The 20,130-nt window shown below is 39.2% G+C and overlaps 1 protein-coding gene across 2 annotated transcripts in view; it reads right to left on the reverse strand.

Moving 5' to 3' along the window:
* Positions 1-19,154, reverse strand: part of itga3b (integrin, alpha 3b) — a 54,159-nt gene extending 35,005 nt beyond the window's left edge. For both annotated transcript variants that reach the window (XM_057826786.1, XM_057826785.1), the window contains exon 1: positions 18,893-19,154. In XM_057826786.1, coding sequence (XP_057682769.1) covers positions 18,893-19,071 — 179 coding nt within the window. In that variant the 5' untranslated portion in view covers positions 19,072-19,154. The remainder of the gene's footprint in view (positions 1-18,892) is intronic.
* Positions 19,155-20,130: the final 976 nt, after the last annotated feature.

The raw sequence follows: 20,130 nt of genomic DNA on the forward strand, positions 1-20,130 counted from the left end.
GAGTTTGGAAAATTCAGAAAAATATCAACACAGATGAAAAAATAACAAACATTTATAAGAGTCTTCTTAGATTTCTTGTAGAATTCTTTAAAAAAAAAAGGGGGGGGGGGCATAAACCAGAGTTAGAGAAAGAAATTAGTTAGCAAGAGGTGGACCCTTAGCAAGTCTGGGCAGCAACATGTTGGTAGAGCTAATTTTTTTTTGTCATGCATGTCTACTCATGCCCTATATCGGCACCTTTCAACATGGTGACCTTTGAAGTGGAGGGATTAGGTCCTGATGCCGTGTGCTGCAACACAATATTGACTGTCAGCAACAGATTTATTACCTGCACTTGTAGGCGGAAGGTGTGGACAAACCTGTTTACAGTGGCTGACCTATTCAATCAAGTGTGGAGAGGGGGAAAAAGTAGACCAAGAGAGTGAAACGCTAAAAAAGAAAAATCATCCAAAATGGCTTTCTGTGCAACCTGAATGCTCATCATGAAAACCTATCAATGCATTAGCAACAATCTGTTGTTCATATTTGGCCAAATTTGTGCTCCTATTTGTTGAGTTTTCAATATTGCACTAATATTTATTCAATGTCTCGAATTAAGACACCTGCAGTCCTATCAGTGGACCATCAACATGCAGCTAGACACAACTAACGCTCCCCAACAACGATGTCAAAAGAATGATGTTTTCACCATTGAATTAAAAAACAAATAATCGAAAAAAACAAAAAGAATCTTTCTGCCACAAACACGTAATGCTGTCCTATGTATTTGATTTGATTCAGAAGGTTCCAATTATCTTGTCACTGCCATCAGATAGACATTATCAGCCCCAAATCAATTATCTGTCCCTAGTGATGACAACCAGCAGGAGCCAAGATGGCTCAAAAGGGCCTGCAGTGGTGACAGCAGCATCCGATAAATGAAATTCCATGAAAGTTTGTAGCCATTTCAGATAGAAAAAACATGTGGGGAATCAGAACCACAGCTTCTGCATGTGTGTGTATTGTTTTTTTGTCTAATGAATTCCTAAAAAAGTGGTTGCAAGCTTTTCTCCAACTATACAAAAAGAATGAGTCTCATAGCTTTGTGGTATGTATCAATTAGGAGTGGGAACCTCTTGGTACCTCACGATATGATACGATTTGCGATACAAAGCTCACGATAACGATGATCTGACGATATGGCGATACAACGATTATCGATACATTGGTCAGGGAATCATTCTAGGATATTCTACAAACAAATAATAAACAGAAAAACAAGCTTCTGCTGTGAATTGGAATGAGTTTATCACTAGTAGACGTCCAATCCTTTTGAACTGGGAGGGTGGCAGCGAATGAACATTCGTTCATCCCTCCCACTTCAAATGGATTGAACGTCTATGGCTGTCAGTGCCATAGTCTATTGCCAGCCAATGCCAGGCAATGAGGTAATTTTGGGCCATTTAAGGTCCTTTTTTAATTTATTAAAAAAAATTTTTTTTTTTTAATGTTTTGTAAATTAGTTCCAAAATTGTTCAAAAATACTCTCAGGCTAAACCAAACTATTATTTCAGTATCAAGTTAACATATAACAGTAAACAAATATACAAAAATAACAGTAAATAAAAAAAACTCCAGTCCCCATTCTGTATCAGCAGCTTTAAACTACATTCAATTAATTTAATGTTGTGAATCAACCGTTAAAGTTGTTAAAATTGCTCCCGTTATTCCATAATTTCCCTTTTGTCTACTTTCGACATGTGAAAGTTTTAAAACTATCTTAAAGATAGATTCAAGTCAATATTTTACCGATTTAGGAGTATTTTAGATAAAAAGTTAATTAGGTTCGCTTGGAAGGTTCGCTACTACAGCCTTGCAGGGAAGTGTACTGCCTTAAGATGGCGGCCGTTTACTAACGCCTGCATCTAGCTTCATGTAGATGTGCTGCTAACGCTACCGAATCTATATTGTATCTAGTCCTATATAAATGATATCTACCGTAACATTATGTGGATGTACTTTGTAGAAGCTGTCGGCAGAAGTCAGGTATGTTGTTGTGTTTTTTTATCTCGTGGCATGAGTTGAGCTAGAGTCGTGAGTTGAGCATTGGCATTACCTGAGGGGCCGGGTAATGAGAAGCATGATGTTTAGCTACTCTCGCTCCGTTCCTCATTGCGTCCCGAAGACCGCGCGGCGCGCTGAGTGTTTTACTTCCGGTTTACTTGGCATATTTCAATAATCGGAATTTGGATGTTTGTGAATCGTTCTCGAATCTTCCACGGCCGAATCGCGAATAATCTAAGAATCGGAAATTTTGCACACCTCTAGTCACTTCCTGTTAATTTGAGCTACAGAACAGGAAGTGACCTGGGAATCAGCCAAATGAATAGGCAGTGACTCAAACTCAAGCGGAAATGACCTGTAAATGCCCAAAAATGAACAGCAACTGACCTCTAAATACCCTGAAAATCGAACAGAATGACTGTCCGCCGGTCTAAATGGATTGAGCGTCAAGCACCATCAATGCAGCCTTAGAGTTAATCGAGACACTATTATGGTGGAAGATTTTGGTAGCAACTTGTTGGTTCATTTTTATTAATTTTTCTATTAGACATTGACACCTTTTTAGAATGACATTTCGATTCTTGGCAGGAGCATATCGATAACCTTTTGGGATACAAAGTATCACGATATATCACCATTTTGATATATTGTCACTATAGGGGTGCGAAATTTCCGAGTCTTAGATTATTCGCGATTCGGCCTTGGAAGATTCGAGAACGATTCACAAATATCCAAATTCCGATTATTGAATTATACCAGGTAAAGCTGAAGTAAAACACAGTCAGCGCGGTCTTTGGGATGCAATGAGGAACGGACCGAGAGTAAATATCATGTTCAACTCATGCCGCTAGATAAAAAAACAATCATACCTGACTGCAGCTGACAGCCACTACAAACAACGCCCAGTTGCTAGTTGCTACAAACATACGGCTACAGTAGATATCATATACAGTATATGTAGAACTACATGCAAAATGACAGACGACGTCAGTGTTAGAACATGTATTATTGAACAGATGCGAAATGACAGACTTTCCGGCGTAAGTAAACAGCCGCCATCTTAAAGCAGTAGACCTCTCTAGAAGGCTCTGTTGTAGCGAACCTAATTAACTTTTTATCTAAAATACTCCTAAATCGGCAGAATCTTGTCTTGAATCTATCTTTAAATGATGAAATAGTTTTAAAACTTTGACAAAAGTAGACAGAAGTGAAATTATGGAATAATGTGAGCAATTTTAACAACTGTAATAGTTGATTCAAAACATTAAATTAAATGAATGTAGTTTAAAGCTGCTGATACAGATTGGGGACTGGAGTTTTTTATTTACTGTTATTTTTGTATATTTGTGTACTGTTATATTTAATTTGATACTGAAATAGTAGTTTGGTTTAGCCTGAGAGGATTTTTGAACAATTTTTGAACTAATGTACAAAACATTAAAAAAAAAAAAAAAAAAAAAAAAAAAGGAGGGGGGGTGCATCAATAATCGTTTTTTTCTCATCAAATCGGAGCCTCTGAATCGTAATCGAATTGTTAGGTGCCGAAAGATTCCCAGCTCTAATTGTCACACCCCTAGTATCAATCCAACGCTCCAAGCATTTTCAGATCAACATCCAAATTTGATATTTGATTTGTGCCATCATGTATTAACCAAGTTTCCTGTCCCTTCTGTACAGTCATACCATCAAGTGAACTTCCAATCAAATGACTCTAGCTTTATCAAACCAAAGCCACATGCCATTTATACCCATCCCAAAGTAGCTTTTTCTAAGCAATTTGCGTCAAGCCTCTACTCCCATAGAAACCATGAGTCAGCCATGACGAATACAACTCATTTCCTGCGATGTGCCAAGTCCAACAATGCGTGTTCACCTCCTCCATTCTCCTTACCAGTTCATCACCTGCTCATAAACCCGCTGACAGGGGCCCATGGGGGGATAGCAAGTGGGCACTGAACCTCGGCATTCCGAATGAAGATATGGGACATGTTGAAATCTGCCCTCTTACTCAGGAGATGATGTGAACGCCTGCTTGCATCTTTTATATCGTGCAGCCAAAATGCCCAGGTGGGCTGAGAGGGGCATTCTTCAAATCAGTACTTCATATGGCGAGAGAATGACTAAGGTCATCGGCTTGGTGCGTATGTTCGTAACCATTCGCCACCCATTGCGCTGCAAATGCTAACTGGTGAATTGTCACGAAACTGTTTCATGAAGAAGCAGGAGAGGTTAAATACAAACATTGCTATCAGACTATTCAGAGCAAACATGCCTCACCATTAACACACCGACTGAGTGTTCATACATAAGAACATGAATTGCACAATGTATGAGGGCACACAGTCATGCAGCAATCTGCAAATTTACCTGTAGCAAAGTAAAACATTCATCATGAATTAAAGCAACACGGTAACTTTTCAACCTTTATGAAATACTTTTCTACAATTTTTTAATATGTCGACTGACAAATAGTTGAATGACACCTCTTTTATATCTTGAGGGGGTCTGTATCACTTTCACTGGCACTAATTAACTTTGAGGAGGGTGGCAGGATCCCTGCCACACACAAAAAAACCCTTCAAACTTGCTGACTGCTTTACGGCAGGGGTCCCCAACCACCAGGCCGCGGACCGGTAACGGTCCGTGGCGCATTTACTACCGGGCCGCACAAAAATAATCATTTATTAACGACTGCATTCTGGCTGAATTAACTTTGGCCTGTGCCCATTAACACACCAATATCCCTGTCTACTCTAGATATAATACTACAGGATAGAATGTCGTCATAGAAATCCATTGATTGCACTGCTAGCAGTACATCTTGTTTTGTATATCTATGTGCGCCTGTCCTCGATAATAACGTATGACGTAGGGGAGGTGCATCACATTTGTTCCCGGAAATAATTAGCCCCAACACTACAATGATTGAAAAAAAGAGGTCTTTGGACAGATTTTTTATGGGAAAAGGGCACCTGACGAGCCAGAAGATGAGACTACAACCTCTAATAAAACAAAATCCACGCTAATTCCCAATCACTAAAGACCCACAAACTGCGAAGGAGTGGAATTGTGACCCGTTTGTGAATAAACCCAGTGATTCGAGCACGTCTGTGCAGCAGGAGGATCAGCTTGTAGAGATGGCAAATGACGGCGACCTTAAACGTACTGTACATTTGAGACAATAACTCTACCGAGGCTCTGGATTAAGGTAATTTCTAAATATCCTGAAATCGCTACGAGAGCACTGAAAACCGTCTTACAATTTACAACATCGTATATTTGTGAAGCGGGCTTCTCTCACTCTTCCATCACATCCAGATGGGACCATCTCGTCTCAACGAAACAAGGTCAGGCCTCCCACTGATTCAGCGGGTGAGTTATATTTTCCCTGCCCCTATCATGACTGGGCTAAAAACAAATAGTATTTTATATTTGCTGCATTTTTCTGCCGCACATTGACTGTGTTCTGACAAATTTTTCATGCGTTAAAATGTCAAAAATGGCCGCGAATGCAGCGATTCCAAAGTAAACACTACAAACTTTCTTTAAAGAAAGGAATATTAACTTACGTTTGATTATGGACGGACATGTAGAAAGGAGTCCAACTGAATATAAAAGAAGGCTTTTTCACCGCCACAAAAGCTTTGGGAGCAAAATTTTATAAGGGTGCAAAATTTGACAGAACACCGGTCTGTGGAAAAAAGACCCAAATCACACCGGTCCGTGGTGCAAAAAAGGTTGGGGACCACTGTTTTACGGCATACGTCACTTTCCCCTGCCATTATAAAGACGGAAGTCGATGCAATTCTGCAAAGATGGCAGAGCAACAAAACAGGCAATAGTTTTGTCCGAGAAGGGAAAAAAAGGGAGGCTACCAGGGATGAAAGAATACTGATGAATAAACATTGGCCTTGCTTTCACTCGCTAGCGTTACAACAACCGAACTCGGCATCGCTGACAAGGTTAGCCAAACTAAGCAATATGGTTGCTAACCATCGTATACTATTTTTAAGCCACAACTGTATTCAGTACCTCATTACAATTCATCCTTCACCCATTTGCAGGCAACTGGGAGATCATGATTTTACGACACTGTACGGGTGTTCCTTAAGGCAAAACACTACCAATTTTGTCCACCTGCGTTGGTTAAATCGACCAAAACTGAAAAGTTACCTAATGTTGCTTTAAACACGGACAATATATTAGCTCATTGGTGTGAAATTAGTTTTTTTTTTTTTTTTTTTTTTTTAAATCCAAAGCATTCAGAGCGCAAAAAACGCCACTGAAATGAATGATTGAATAAGTACAAATTAGCATCTCAAAAAGCAAGTGAAAAAGGTTGAAAAGGAGGTCGGCTGACACACACATTTTAGAAATTATTCTGGTTTTTAATTTGTTCAAGGGCAGCAGTTTCAGCAGGGAAGTAAGTCTTAGGGAAGACAGTCTCTTCAGCATGTGCTGGGTTGTCACCTCACCAGGTAGGCATCCTAATCAAATGCCTGATCCACCTCATCTGGCTCCTTCCAAATACGTAGCAGGAGTGGCTTGACTGTACTCAAATAAGGTCACACGCTAAATAAAACCAAGTCCTTTATCATTAATATTGTGAAATATTACATATAAGTGCTTATCTGATGAAGAAAGCTGAAAAAAAAAAAAGTATGTGAACCCTTTGGAATTAAGGTTGAGCGGGATGAAATTGTTATATTTTTTAGAATTTTGGTGCTTCATTTCCAATACTTGTCAGGTTTTATATTCATTCACGTTTGACTCTTGTTTACTGTACAACACTCTTCCATATGGTTTATCAAATTTGCTTTTTGATTATCACTTCCACGAGGATAAAATTAGCTTCTCCTTAATATGAAATTAAAATAGTGCAGAAATCTGTGTCTGTCTGTGTCAAATCTGCATCTGTGTCGTTCCCAGCCACTCTTACACAAGTCAAGCAGACATCTCAGCTGGGCAAACATCCTGTTTGCAGACCACCATCTGCCACTGGTGAAACAGTAACAAGAGAACAAACTCATTTAGGGCCTGAGCTGATGAAATATGGCACGTCTTGCCGTGATGCTAAACTAACTTGCTTTTCATTAGCAGCTCGCAAAACCTTGTCTGACAAAGTTGGTTGTTTTTTTTGGTTTTTTTTCGGGGGGGGGGGGGGGCGGCACTGAGTGTCTCCCATTGCCAAATAAAGGATGTCATAGTGTCCCAAAACGCAAATAAAATGCAAACATACTCAGAATTGGGCACAAATCAGGCCTGCACAATATATCGTTAGAACATCGCCAGCGCAATGTGTGCATGCGCGATAGTTCCATCACAGGATGTGCAGATGTTTTTTGTATTGAACTTTTGTTTTGCATCATAAAAGCAGCAAACTGCTTATACTGCTGTTGCGATGCTTTTACATGGCCTCCTGGATCCCTTTTATATACATTAATCTTCATCCCTTGAACCCTCTTAGCCTGGATTAAACGGTATTATATGAATACAATGTGGTCATGGTGAATCAGTCAAAGTTTAAACACATCTATTCAAGTCGTCTGGTGAAAATCCTTCTAGTTTTAATATCACAATATATATCACAATGTATTGCAAACCCATATGCAGAGTTTAAGGGGGGAATAAAGTGGGGAGAACAAGTATTTGATACACTGCCAATGGGTTTTCCCATTGGCAGTGTATCAAATACTTGTTCTCCCCACTGTAGGTGGGGGCCAAAGCCCCCCCTGATGGCCGAAAGTGTCATTGCATGTAATTGACTTTTCTATATATGATTTTAAAATTGAGTTTTCCAGTAAAATAATGTCAATAAAAGTTGTAAAGCAATACAGTAAAACAAACAACAAAAAGTAATGAAATTAACAAAAAAAAGATATTTTTATAATGGGTCAAAATTATTTTTTAAGCTGATCATGTGACTAGCACCTTAGACGGTCATTTGCTTTGCTCAGCCAAAATGACCCGAGGCCCGAAGAGGCAAGATGGATATATGTAATTTTTTCAAACCCAAGCTCTCAAAAGTGACAACTACTGAGCAAGAACCAAGGATTGAAAATGTGGACCATGAAACGCCAGAAAGCACCACCAAAATGGTGAGCGGAGTTTCAATTTGTCCCATTAAAGATGCTAATTGTACAAAAGAGCCACCACCGGTGTCTTGCCAATGTAGTTACCCCCGTCAAAAATTGTATCAACTGGCCACAGGAGCGCACACAAACACACATTGGTTATGTCGACTTAAACAATTAATTGAAGCCAGAAAAGAAACACAGTTATATGTTTTGGACATCGACGTTTATTGAACTGAACCCTAACCCTAACTCTATACAGGACTTGAATTAGAGTAATAACAGTCATAGGTCATTCTATGAGTAAAACAGTAAAACATTGCTTTTTTTTTAACGTTCAGTCCATATGTTTACGTTATACGACTGAAAAAAAGTTATTTTTTATGGATGGACCATGTTTTCACCAAAACACAGAAATCAAGCAAATCAGTGCAGCGCAGTGGCTCCGCCCACGGGATACCATTTTTGACAGGGGTAACTACATTGGCATGACACTGGCGGCCGTACCATATTCAATGGATGACGATCTTGGTGAAAACTATTGCTGTCCTAAGCAGCCTCATTTAGAATTCTCCTCAAGAATGATGGGAAACAAAAAACATTAGTTTTCAACCTATTATTATAAATATTCTTGTAAGTTAATTTTATTGTTGACACTGCGTTTCGGGGTCATCAACATGTTGTGCCCAAAAGTCAAACGCAATATTAGTTTTTCCAGGGCTAGCGCAAATTATCATTAACATCACAAAATGTGCTTGTGTATAAAGACAACTACATTATAGATGGGCCTTTCAAAGCACATTGAATGCATGTATGCTCATATACTACAGGTCCACAGACACATACCGAGTGTAAGCCGACTCTCATTTCCGTGTCAAAGATGAAAAACGGTGGTATTGAAGCGAATAGCTTTTCCAGAGACAGGTGACCCTCATCCACCCGGAGGCCAGCCAACTTACACCAGCTTCTTTTCCGCACAGGAGCAAAGGAAAAGGATCTCTTACAGTAGTCAACACGACAGGTAGTGGTAATGAAAGCCCTGCCAGAGAGAATCTTCTCTATGGAGAGGCGCAACATCCTGCTGGGATCCATTTCAACATGTTATTAGAGGCCGTCATTCATTCTGTTGTGACACAAAGTGCAACACACTGGACACACACAGTAAATGCCACAAGGGTGAGCAGTGATCACCACGGACAGATTTTCACTGGCAACAGCTTGCACAGTTTGTCAACTTGGAACTGACGAGCCTATCATATCCCTTTCATATTATGTCCATGTCATGTGAAACATGAATGAGGGTGCAATAAACCAAAATTGATGGCTATCTTAGTCTTTCACTGAGCATGACAGTGAATATCCATCAGACAGCCAAACAGACCAGATCCACCGTATCAATCAAACCTATGTGTTAGACATCATTTCACTGGAGTGTAGGTGTACTTAATGGTTTGACTTATATTTGTACTGAATTATTAAGTTTCATTTGTGTTTGTAAAGCTCTGATCGCCGTTTGACCTGCCTAATCTGTTCTCACAGTAGAAAAAAAAGTGGGTGACGTCACCTAATTAAAAGGCTGACTTTCATAACCTGGGGCTAATAAAGTCAGACAGACCTAAAAACGCAGAAGAACTTCAATTTGGATTCATGTGTCAGAGGAATTTAATTTTTATCATATTGGGCTACTCTTAGTCATGACTAAAAAATGAGTGAACTTTTTGCTGGAAAATAAAATGGATTCCAGATTTTGGTAGGTTTGGAATTGTTTCCCAATAGATCATCATCCTGACTGCTGTCTTGTCTCAACCTGAAACCTGGCAGGTTGTGACTGTGCACAGAAAGCTAATACATTCCGCACATACCGTGGGGTCAGGGGACTGGAAGAGCCAATAGGTGGCCAGCTGACTGCCCAGTCCCTCCTCCTGGCTACAATAGAGAACAAAAAACCCTTCTGAGTGGATTTAAATAGGCGACTGGTGGTGTAGTCGGAATCAAATAATCTCTGGTACCTTCGTATCCGCTAAGCTACGGCTTTGAACTTGCTCAAAATTTGCTTTTGTATTACACTGACTGAGCCACAATATACAAGTAGATTCATATTAGTTGGTTGAGGGTGTCAAGGGTTCAGCACTTTATTGCATTTACTTAATTGCACAAGTGGGAGTGGCTATCATCTCTCCTGACTTCATCCCATTCTTAGTCTGACTAATGCACATATGAAAGAATGCCTGCTTGAAGTGCTGGGACTTGTCCAAGTTGGTTCATATGATTTCATTTTTAAATTGCACCCAAAAGTATTAAATGAAGCTGGTAGTTTTGAACGTTTAGCAGTGTCAATGGTAGGGAGCAGACCCGGCGGCATGGGCGGGCATTAGGGGGCCGTGCCCGCCCTGAGGGACGGCTGTGCCCACCCTAGCTGAATTAAACTGTACTGTGTAATTAAAAAAAAAAAATCTTCCACAAAAAAACACACACACGGGGAGAATGAACCCTATATTCCAGTGTTTTTCAACCGATTGTGCCGCCGCCGTGAGAGATCGTCAGGTGTGCCGCGAGAAATTATCCAATGTCGCTTTTTTTTTTTTAACATCGTCAGGCAAAGTTGCAGTAGGAAGGAAGGAATGGGGAAAAAGTTCTCGGTTGTGTGCAGATGAGTCGTGTTGCGTTCAAGAACTGCTCCGATTTCTAGCCATCAGCCACCTTGCTCTCCGTAACAATGTGGACCCCAGCACTTCTACTGTTCATTATTTGACTCGTCAAGTGTCGATACATACAAAAGTGTCCTTTCCATTTTATCCATATGTGACGACCGTTAATCCTCCCTCTTTGTTTTATTCCAACACATTATCGAGGACAGCTAGGTGGGAGATGCCTAGAAATCCGAGCAGTTCTTGAACGCGACACGAGCGGCTATCTAGCGCCATGGCGCCATACAAGCTTAAATGTCATCTCCAAATGAACGCCCGTCGCTTCAGAACAAGTCGATGGATTGTTTTGTACGCCTTCGTGAAAACACAGAGAAATGGGCAACTTTTTTGAGAAAAACTACAAAGGTAAATAAGAACGCCCTGAAAGCCAGTTACTTTGTTGCTAAATCCCAAAAGTCCCAAACTGTGGCAGAGACGTTAATACTACCTGTCTGCAAAGCCATTGTCAGCGAGACGACCAGCCCTGATGTGCTTAAATACATTGCTCAAGTCCCCTGTCTGATAGTTTTTCAAGCCTAATTGCTAAACGTTTCACACTAAGTAAGTATAAATACTGAGAAATTATTTTATAATTAAATATACTATACAGAAAGTAATTTTGGAACATTTTGGTGTGGTGTGCCGCGAGATTTTTTCCAACGTAAAAACGTCCCGTGACTCAGAAAAGGTTGAAAAACACTGCTCTAGTCATCCTATCTTGATCTATCGTCATTCAATTCAACCAATCAGAACAGCGAATGTAGGCAATTTCTAGCCAATCACAGATAAGGGGGGCGGGCTGAGTAGCCGGCCATTGTGTACTGCGATTGGATAGGGATTGCTCCGGTTACAGAAATGGCGATTGAGCGGCTCCTCCGTTGCTAATTGAAATTGGAATGGACATCCGTGTTTTTTTCAAGAAACTAAAGACGAACTCAAGTCATGACAAAGACGCGGCCGAAAGTCAACATGAAGGGATAGCGCTGCCACCTCCTGCAGTTTCACTGACTGACACTATCATCAGAAAATATAACGGGTAAAAACGCCACTGTCACAGCTAAATTTACATTGAAGAAGTGTGCCCCCCCCCAAAAAATGTAATGCCCCCCCTGTAATTTCTTTCTGCAGCCGGGTCTGGTAGGGAATGAGTTAATGGCTAACGGAGTTAATGGCTAATATCCTTCTGAGTTAAAAAGGATGTGATGTATATTTGACTTTCCTTGGCAACCCATCATATCTTTAGTAGGGCTGTCAAACGATTAAAATTTTTAATCGAGTTAATCACAGTTTAAAAATTAATTAATCGTAATTAATCGCAATTCAAACCATCTATAAAATATCCCATATTTTTCTGTAAATTATTGTTGGAATGGAAAGATAAGACACAAGACGGATAGGCCTATATACATTAGACATTCTGTACATAAGTACTTTATTTGTTTATCATAACAATAAATCAACAAGATGGCATTAACATTAACATTCTGTTAAAGCGATCCATGGATAGAAAGACTTGTAGTTCTTAAAAGATAAATGTTAGTACAAGTTATAGAAATTTTATTTTAAAACTAGGGGTGTCAAACGATTAAAATTTTTAATCGAGTTAATTACAGCTTAAAAATTAATTAATCGTAATTAATCGCAATTAATCGTAATTCAAACCATCTATAAAATATGCCATATTTTTCTGTAAATTATTGTTGGACTGGAAAGATAAGACACAAGATGGATATATACATTCAACATACGGTACATAAGTACTGTATTTATTATAACAATAAATCAACAAGATGGCATTACCATTATTAACATTCTGTTAAAGCGATCCATGGATAGAAAGACTTGTAGTTCTTAAAAGATAAATGTTAGTTCAAGTTATAGAAATGTTGTATTAAACCCCCTCTTAATGTTTTTATTTTAATAAAATTTGTAAAATTTTCAATCGAAAAATAAACTAGTAGCTGGCCATTGTTGATGTCAATAATTACTTACACAATGCTTATGGGTGCTGAAGCCTATAAAATCAGTCACACCCAAGCGCCAGCAGAGGGCGATAAAACTTTGAAAAACACAACAAGTACACATTTCACTCTGCTGTCATTTTAATCTGTTGGAGCGGGGCATTTGTGCGTTAATTGCGTCAAATATTTTAACGTGATTAATTTAAAAAATTAATTACCGCCTGTTAACGCGATAATTTTGACAGCCCAACTCTTAATGTTTTCGTTTTAATAAAATTGGTTAAATTTTAAATAAAAAAAATAAACTAGTAGCTCGCCATTGTTGATGGAGAATTATACAATTCTCATGGTGCTGAACCCATAAAATAAGTGGCACCCAAGCACCAGCAGAGGGCGACAAAACTCCAAAAAACAAGTAACAAGTGCACATAAGCCTGTGCTGTCAGTTTAATCTGTTTGAGCGGGGCATGTGCGTTAATTGCGTCAAATATTTTAACGTGATTAATTTAAAAAATTAATTACCGCCCGTTAACGCGATAATTTTGACAGCCCTAATTTTTAGCTATTTAAATTCGTTTGAGGCCATTCCTTTCTATACCGATCACTTATGGACAAGTTTCCGAGGTACTTCCGCTTTACTTCTGCATTCCTGCAAGGAACGTCCGTTTTACACTTTCTCTAACCAAAACAACAGTGGAGCTGGAGTGGCATTACTCATCCAAATCCCTCAAAAAAGACAATTTGGATATGCACAATGGAAATTACAATGCAGGGGAGGCAAACATGAAAAAATGGCGAAGAGTCGCCACAACCAAAATAGTTTTGGATTTTGTTGTAGAAGCCAAATAATATACTTATAGAAATAACTGCATGATATGATGTAAGAGCAAACAAGAGCAGTAGACCCTCCACAGAGCCAGAAGCATGTGGTCCACTTCTTCAGTGTCAATCCACTGAGGATGATTGCATCTCAGATGGGACTTGGCCAAGATGGCACATCGATCACATGTCATCTGGACACTGCTCTCCATTCTTCTCGCGCTAATGCACGTCTTTGTCCCTCATTTCAGAGATTACACTGATACTGATACTAATTTCCCACTGAGATGTGGAGCTGGAAAGGAAGTTGTCCCGGTTTGCCACTTTTGGTCATGCTCGACTCCTCAAAGTGGAGGCGGGAAGCAGATAACAGCCGTGTGTGTGCGCACAGTGTCTTAGTGGATGCGGACGCTTTAGGGGGCGACTGTAATTGGCTTGGGTGAGGTCTAAATGTGTAGGGGGGTCTGACATTGAATAAACAATGACATCATTCATTTGGACAAAGACTCTCGAGGAAGAAAAGGACACAGGCCCATGACACCTCTGAAAATGCACCCTGTCCATCGGAGAAAAAACAGACGACAATGTTACAAAAAGTTGAGGCAAAGGTTGATTTTGTCCCTTCTGCCATCTAGACAAAAGGTATCGAGTTGTTCTTTCTGTCACGATGTTTTGCTTACATAGATAGATAAGCAAATATATATATATATATATATATATATATATATATATATATATTTTTTTTTTTTGTAAAAAAATAATTTTGGGGCGATTTAATTGGATTTGAATAGTTTAATAATTACTCAAGAGAATGTGAAAATTGCAGTAGGCACTGTGGCTCATACAGACGCAATTCCAGCGCATCAGTGCTTTGGCTTAAGACTTTAAACATAGCATGCTAGCTAAAGTATTGTTCTTTGAAACGTATAATGTACAGTGGTACTTCTACTTACGAACGTCTCTACATGCAGAATTTTCAGGTTAAAAGACATGCCTCAAAATATTTCAGGATACTCAAGGCAAAAATATAGTATAGCAGGTAATCGAAGCTCCCAGATTTTACTGAACGTAACGTACTTATAGCTGCTCTGCCATTGGCTATTGCCTAGCATTCCTGGCATCCAATTGGTTAAGAGGGACCTCTACTGTATGTGTATGTTTGTATCCCATTCGCCCCTCGTGTTCCAACAGCTTTACATGAGTGTATTAACTTTTATTCTTTACTGAATTCTTGTTTTTTTTTTACATTATGCACAACTCAGATATTACGCTTATTGTGCAATAATCTAATTTTAACATGAATTTGTTACATGTTTTGATGCATTTTAATGCATTATAAAACATTTATGTCTGAATTTTGGGGGGCTTGGAACGGATTAGGGAATTTACATGGAAAATGCGTCTCTACTTACATAATTTTCAAATTAATGAACTACTTCCAGAACCAATTAATTTCCTAAGTAGTGGTACCACTGTATTAGATACGTCGGCCAAATACTCTTAGCTTTAACACTCCACTGCAGACCTTCGTCTATGCCTTCCTCCCACTATTCTGCCTGTTGCTGAGAATTACATATTGACTTCACTGTAGCATGAATTAGATTTGGGGGTCACTGTAGTGTTCCGACCGCAATCGTATTCCGAAAAATCTTTAGAAATAAAATCACATCGGAAAGCGGCTTAGATCGGAATTGAAAAGATGACGGTGGCCCCATTGCTGGCCTGCGGGAGGAGGGATGTGCTGCACTGCCCACCCCCTCCCGATTGGCTGGGGCGGTTCCTGCGCAACATTTTCACTGTCTGTAGAACTATTATGTCTGATGGGATTCATGCATGAATAGGTGCAATTAAACACACTCAAGTTGTAAAACTCGATTTCAGGATTAGCGATCAGGCAGCATAGAATAGGATGCCAATATACTCACACTCACAAGACATTCACACAAATACTGGGTTCTACATCACACATGGCTGATTTGTGTACACGCTACCCCTCCCAATCACTTATCTTTCTGACTCCCCCCGCCCCCTCCTCTTTCTCCTTGGTCATCAGGCCCCCCACATGGTGTCAACTGGAAATACAACCAGCTAACGACAGCACTATCATATTTATACTTAGTGTAGGCGTTCATTGTATTTCTTGTTGTTGTTTGTGCTTCTCCTGTCTCTCTCTCCTTCTCTCTTTTCTTCTGTCCGCCAATAACTCCTTCCTGTTCGCTCTTTTTCCTAATAAACGAGGCACGTTGAATGATCACAATCAGAGTATGACATACTTCCATGTGATATATTAAAACTGTTCAGACCAATCGGACACTCAAATTTCCATTCTCTGTGTCAATCAGCTGAACAGGACAGGTTAAAAGAAAAAAAAATGGAATTGAAAAGATCAGATTCCATGTGAGCTGGCCTCTTAAGAATCTCACTTAAGTCTGGTTAAAGCAAAATGGTGAATTTTAGGTCAATTTAAGCTGGAATCTGAACAAAGCCTTACATTCATGTACTATAAAAAAAAATACCATAAAAGATAGCTATTTATCGAACAGTTGCACAATAAAATACATATTTCTGAAACAGAAGGAAATGTTTCATAACAAACAAATCTGTGATATAGCCACTGCGCAAACGATGAACCACAACAACATAGTGGAACAGTGAAATTCTATATACAACAGCCAAGATCTTTTAAACACAAAATTCCATTTGTATTGTAAACACACCAATAAAAAGCTTGATTACAAAACACAAAGCCACTTTTGTCTTGGTTAGATGTCTGAGTGCAAACTCAGGTGGACAGAAAGTAGGACAGGTTACGGGTCTTGTGTCTCTGGACTCCAGAATGGCTGAATAGGCACAAAGAGCTAAACGAACACATATTGACACTCCACAACATGCCTCTGGCTAAACAATTCTCTCCTGGCCCAGCTGTTTTACCCGCAGCTACACAAACAATGTATTCACTCTCAAATTAAGTCATTTAACCTGTTTTAACCTCTGCTGTGAGTTTGATTGGTGCAGCATTATGAAGGAATGTGTTAGTCCAAAATGGATTTCAAAGAAGGGTCTCTTGTAGTGCTCTATTTATATAGAAATATATTAATGGTGCAGCCAGATTCTCTGAAAACTACAATGAAATTACAGCATTTCATGTTCTTTGCCAGACTATTTGTTGCTTGGCAGCATTATTAGCGTTCAAATACTAAGCGCCCTATAGATAATGAGAGATAAAAATGGCATATGACGGCTAGTAGGAGTGTAAATCCCTAATTTCACAACTTAACAATATTCAATGTTTGTCAATATTGCAAAGTCTGCCACAAATTGTTTCAATTGAAGGGTTTAATCAAATATTACATATACAGTTAACGCAGCATGTATGATATTGTATGTATGATATTCTGACGATATGATAACCTTAAGCCAAAATATCACGGTATCACAGTATTTCAATTACAGAATTAAAGAGAAAAAAAAACGTTTTTTTCCATTAAACATGATTTTTTATTTTTCAAATAAATGCAAATTGGCACATAAGTATAATGTTAAGATTTTTTTTTTTTTTTTTAAAAGAACAAACTAAATAAAATTAAAATAAATGCAGTCCTTTCGGGGAGCCTAAACCCACAGCCACAGCTAAACATTATTACCATCAGAACAAAATTGTTCTACAAGAAAAAAATTGAATTAGTTTCCATAGAAAGCACGTGTGTATGACTCATATCGTGTTTACATTATACACACATTCGCTTTCTCAACACAGACAGTTACCAGAGAGAAAAAAACACCACGTTTTACCAGCGCTAGACACACTAAACATGCTTGAGTTAACACTTGTAGCTGGTGGGAAACGTTCATGACAGTGTTTACTAGCCTTTAATTTTGTATAAATGCGAAATCATATTGAAGGTATTGCCTCATCGACAACCACCCTCCGCAAACATGTTTTAACATGTTGGTTGGCCCTCTTCCTCTAAGCCGCGGCCGTCTATAACTTTTCTGTAGCTGAAGTATTCCCACACCAGCGATTTCGTTTTCTTTGATGGGGGAAAAAAGTTCAGTTCAGAGTTTCACCTCCACCCATCGTGTAGCACAGCTGACTCACTGACACTGAGCAACAACTTGTGAGGGACAGGTTGAGCCTTGCAGCTGCAAGCAAGGGATTTTTCAATTCATTTTTGGGACATAAAAAATAGCTAATACTTCCGTAGGGACGGTATGATGGAAAGTTTTTGCGGTTTTGAAACCTTGACGTTTACATACCACGGTATACCTTGAAACCGGTAATCGGCACATGTCTACATTTAACACAACCAGTTACATTTTACCAAAAGCAGAAAAAAAAAAAGGGAGTTTTTTGACAATTTGGTGACAAATAATTTCAGACATTTGAAGGAAAACCATTCTGTTTAACAAAACAGCATTTGTAAAAGATAGCGAAGCTCATCCATGTTTTGCGTTTTGATTGATTAGAGTGGATTCTGTTTTACCAATTACTGTATTGATTCATATCCTACTACTAACTGCCATTTCCCCCAGTAATTGTTTTAAGATTTAAAAATTGACATAATTTCAAGAAAATGTTCCAAAGTTTCAACAACAAATGAATATTTGTTTAATTTGTGACCTTACAGGAAGTCATACTACGTACCGGAACAAAATTTTGGGACAAATACAAATTCTTACAAAGACATAATATGATATTAAAGTAAAAAATTAACAAAAGAAAGAAGTCAAAATTAATTAAGTTAATTTGAAAAATACACATACTCGGACAAAAAAAATGTTGAAAATCACTTGTTTGCTAAATGTAAAACATTTGCTGTCAGTAGTGCTTTGTCACCATCTTGTGGTATCACAGTACCAAAGAACTATGTTGAAGTGAATTGAGAGAAGTGTTTTACGTAAACTTAAACTTACTAATCTTATCATTAATTAATTCACTGCCATTGATTGTGATAGACGTCCAATTCATTTGAACTGCCTCCAACCCCACCAGTTTAATTTGATTGCATTGGAAGTCTATCACTGTCAGTAGCAGCCAATGAGTTAATTACTTGCAGTTTTTCATCTTTACAGTACCGGTCGACTTAGGGGTCCTTGAACCTGAGTTTGATGGCCACAGTTTTTAACTTCAGGTACTTTGCAGGTGCGACTTCCACCTGCAAAGTTTAGATCTACTAGTAGAGGATAGCTTTTCTGAAAGAAGGAGTCTGGTTCCGCCCACTTGGTCAAAGCAGGTGCCTGTTGGTTCCAAGCCAATGACCGTCAAACAGAAGTAGAAAAACAGAAAGAAAAAAAAAAAAAAACTTACAGGTACTTCCTGGACCCCTCCGTCTGTTCATGCATGGCCACGGACAATCCAAAGAAGCTGCCTTTGGTTTGTCCCACTTTGATCACAGGGAAGCGTTCGTCCACGTTAAATCCGCGGCAGACCAGTGTTGCGTGCACGAAAAGCAGCATCCACGCGTGAAAAAGTAGCCCGGGAGACATTTTCCTAGTTTATGACCGTGGAGTAGCACTGGATCCGACAGGTAGAGACGGCAGCAGGGACCTCCCCGCGCAAGAGTTGCTGTCTCGACGCGCGCTCGCATACTCATTGAGAAGGTGAGATCTCTCTCTCTCTCTCTCTCTCTCTCTCTCTCTCTCTCTCTCTCTCTCTCTCTCTCTCTCTCTCTCTCTCTCTGTGTGTGTCTCTCTCTGTCTCTCTCTCTCTCTCTCTCTCTCTCTCTCTCTTTCTCTCTCTCTCTCTCTGAATAATAATTCTCCAATTGCGTCATGACTCAGAGATTAATGAATAAAAATATGTTTGTGCAGTGTTGTTTTTGGCAGCCCTGGTAACCTTTTAACACCTGAGCCCATTTTGCCCGAATTTGGATGCCCTTGATGTTGCCTTAATAATAATAATTTCAAAGAAAAATTTGTTCACAATGGCCTTGTTGGCTCTTTTTTTTAGGACACCATAACCTTCATGTCCAAACTTTTGTTTTCTTCAATGACCAATTATAATCAACTTGCTCGACAAACCGTTTTGAAGCTTGATAACAGTGGCGCCACCAGGGGGTGGCCAGGGGTGGCCACGGCCACCCCTATAAATTGGTTGGCCACCCCACTGGCCACCCCGTTTGCCAGTATACCGTTAGATTGTTGCATAACGGATTATGCATTTCATCCCAAATGAATGCATTTATTTTGTTTTGTTAAATGTAGGGCTGTCAAATTTATCACATTAACGGGCGGTAATTAATTTTTTAAAATTACGTGAAAATATCGCAATTAACACATTCGGGGTACGACTCATTCACGCATTGCCGCAAACAGCCTACAATGGCGCTGTTTTACTTATATACAGAGATAAGAGGCAGAGGGGAGTAGATACAAGCATTCATTGGGGCCATGCTTTTAATTGGCAAAAGCTTTGTCATCTCTCCCACAGCAACTATTCTATTATATTCAATACTACTCTACTCAATAGTATAGTATAGTATATTACTACTACTACTACTACTACTACTACTACTACTAGTACATTACTACAATATATTTGGGCAG

The sequence above is a fragment of the Corythoichthys intestinalis genome, chromosome 21, assembly GCF_030265065.1.
Source record: "Corythoichthys intestinalis isolate RoL2023-P3 chromosome 21, ASM3026506v1, whole genome shotgun sequence".
Lineage (NCBI taxonomy): Eukaryota > Metazoa > Chordata > Actinopteri > Syngnathiformes > Syngnathidae > Corythoichthys > Corythoichthys intestinalis.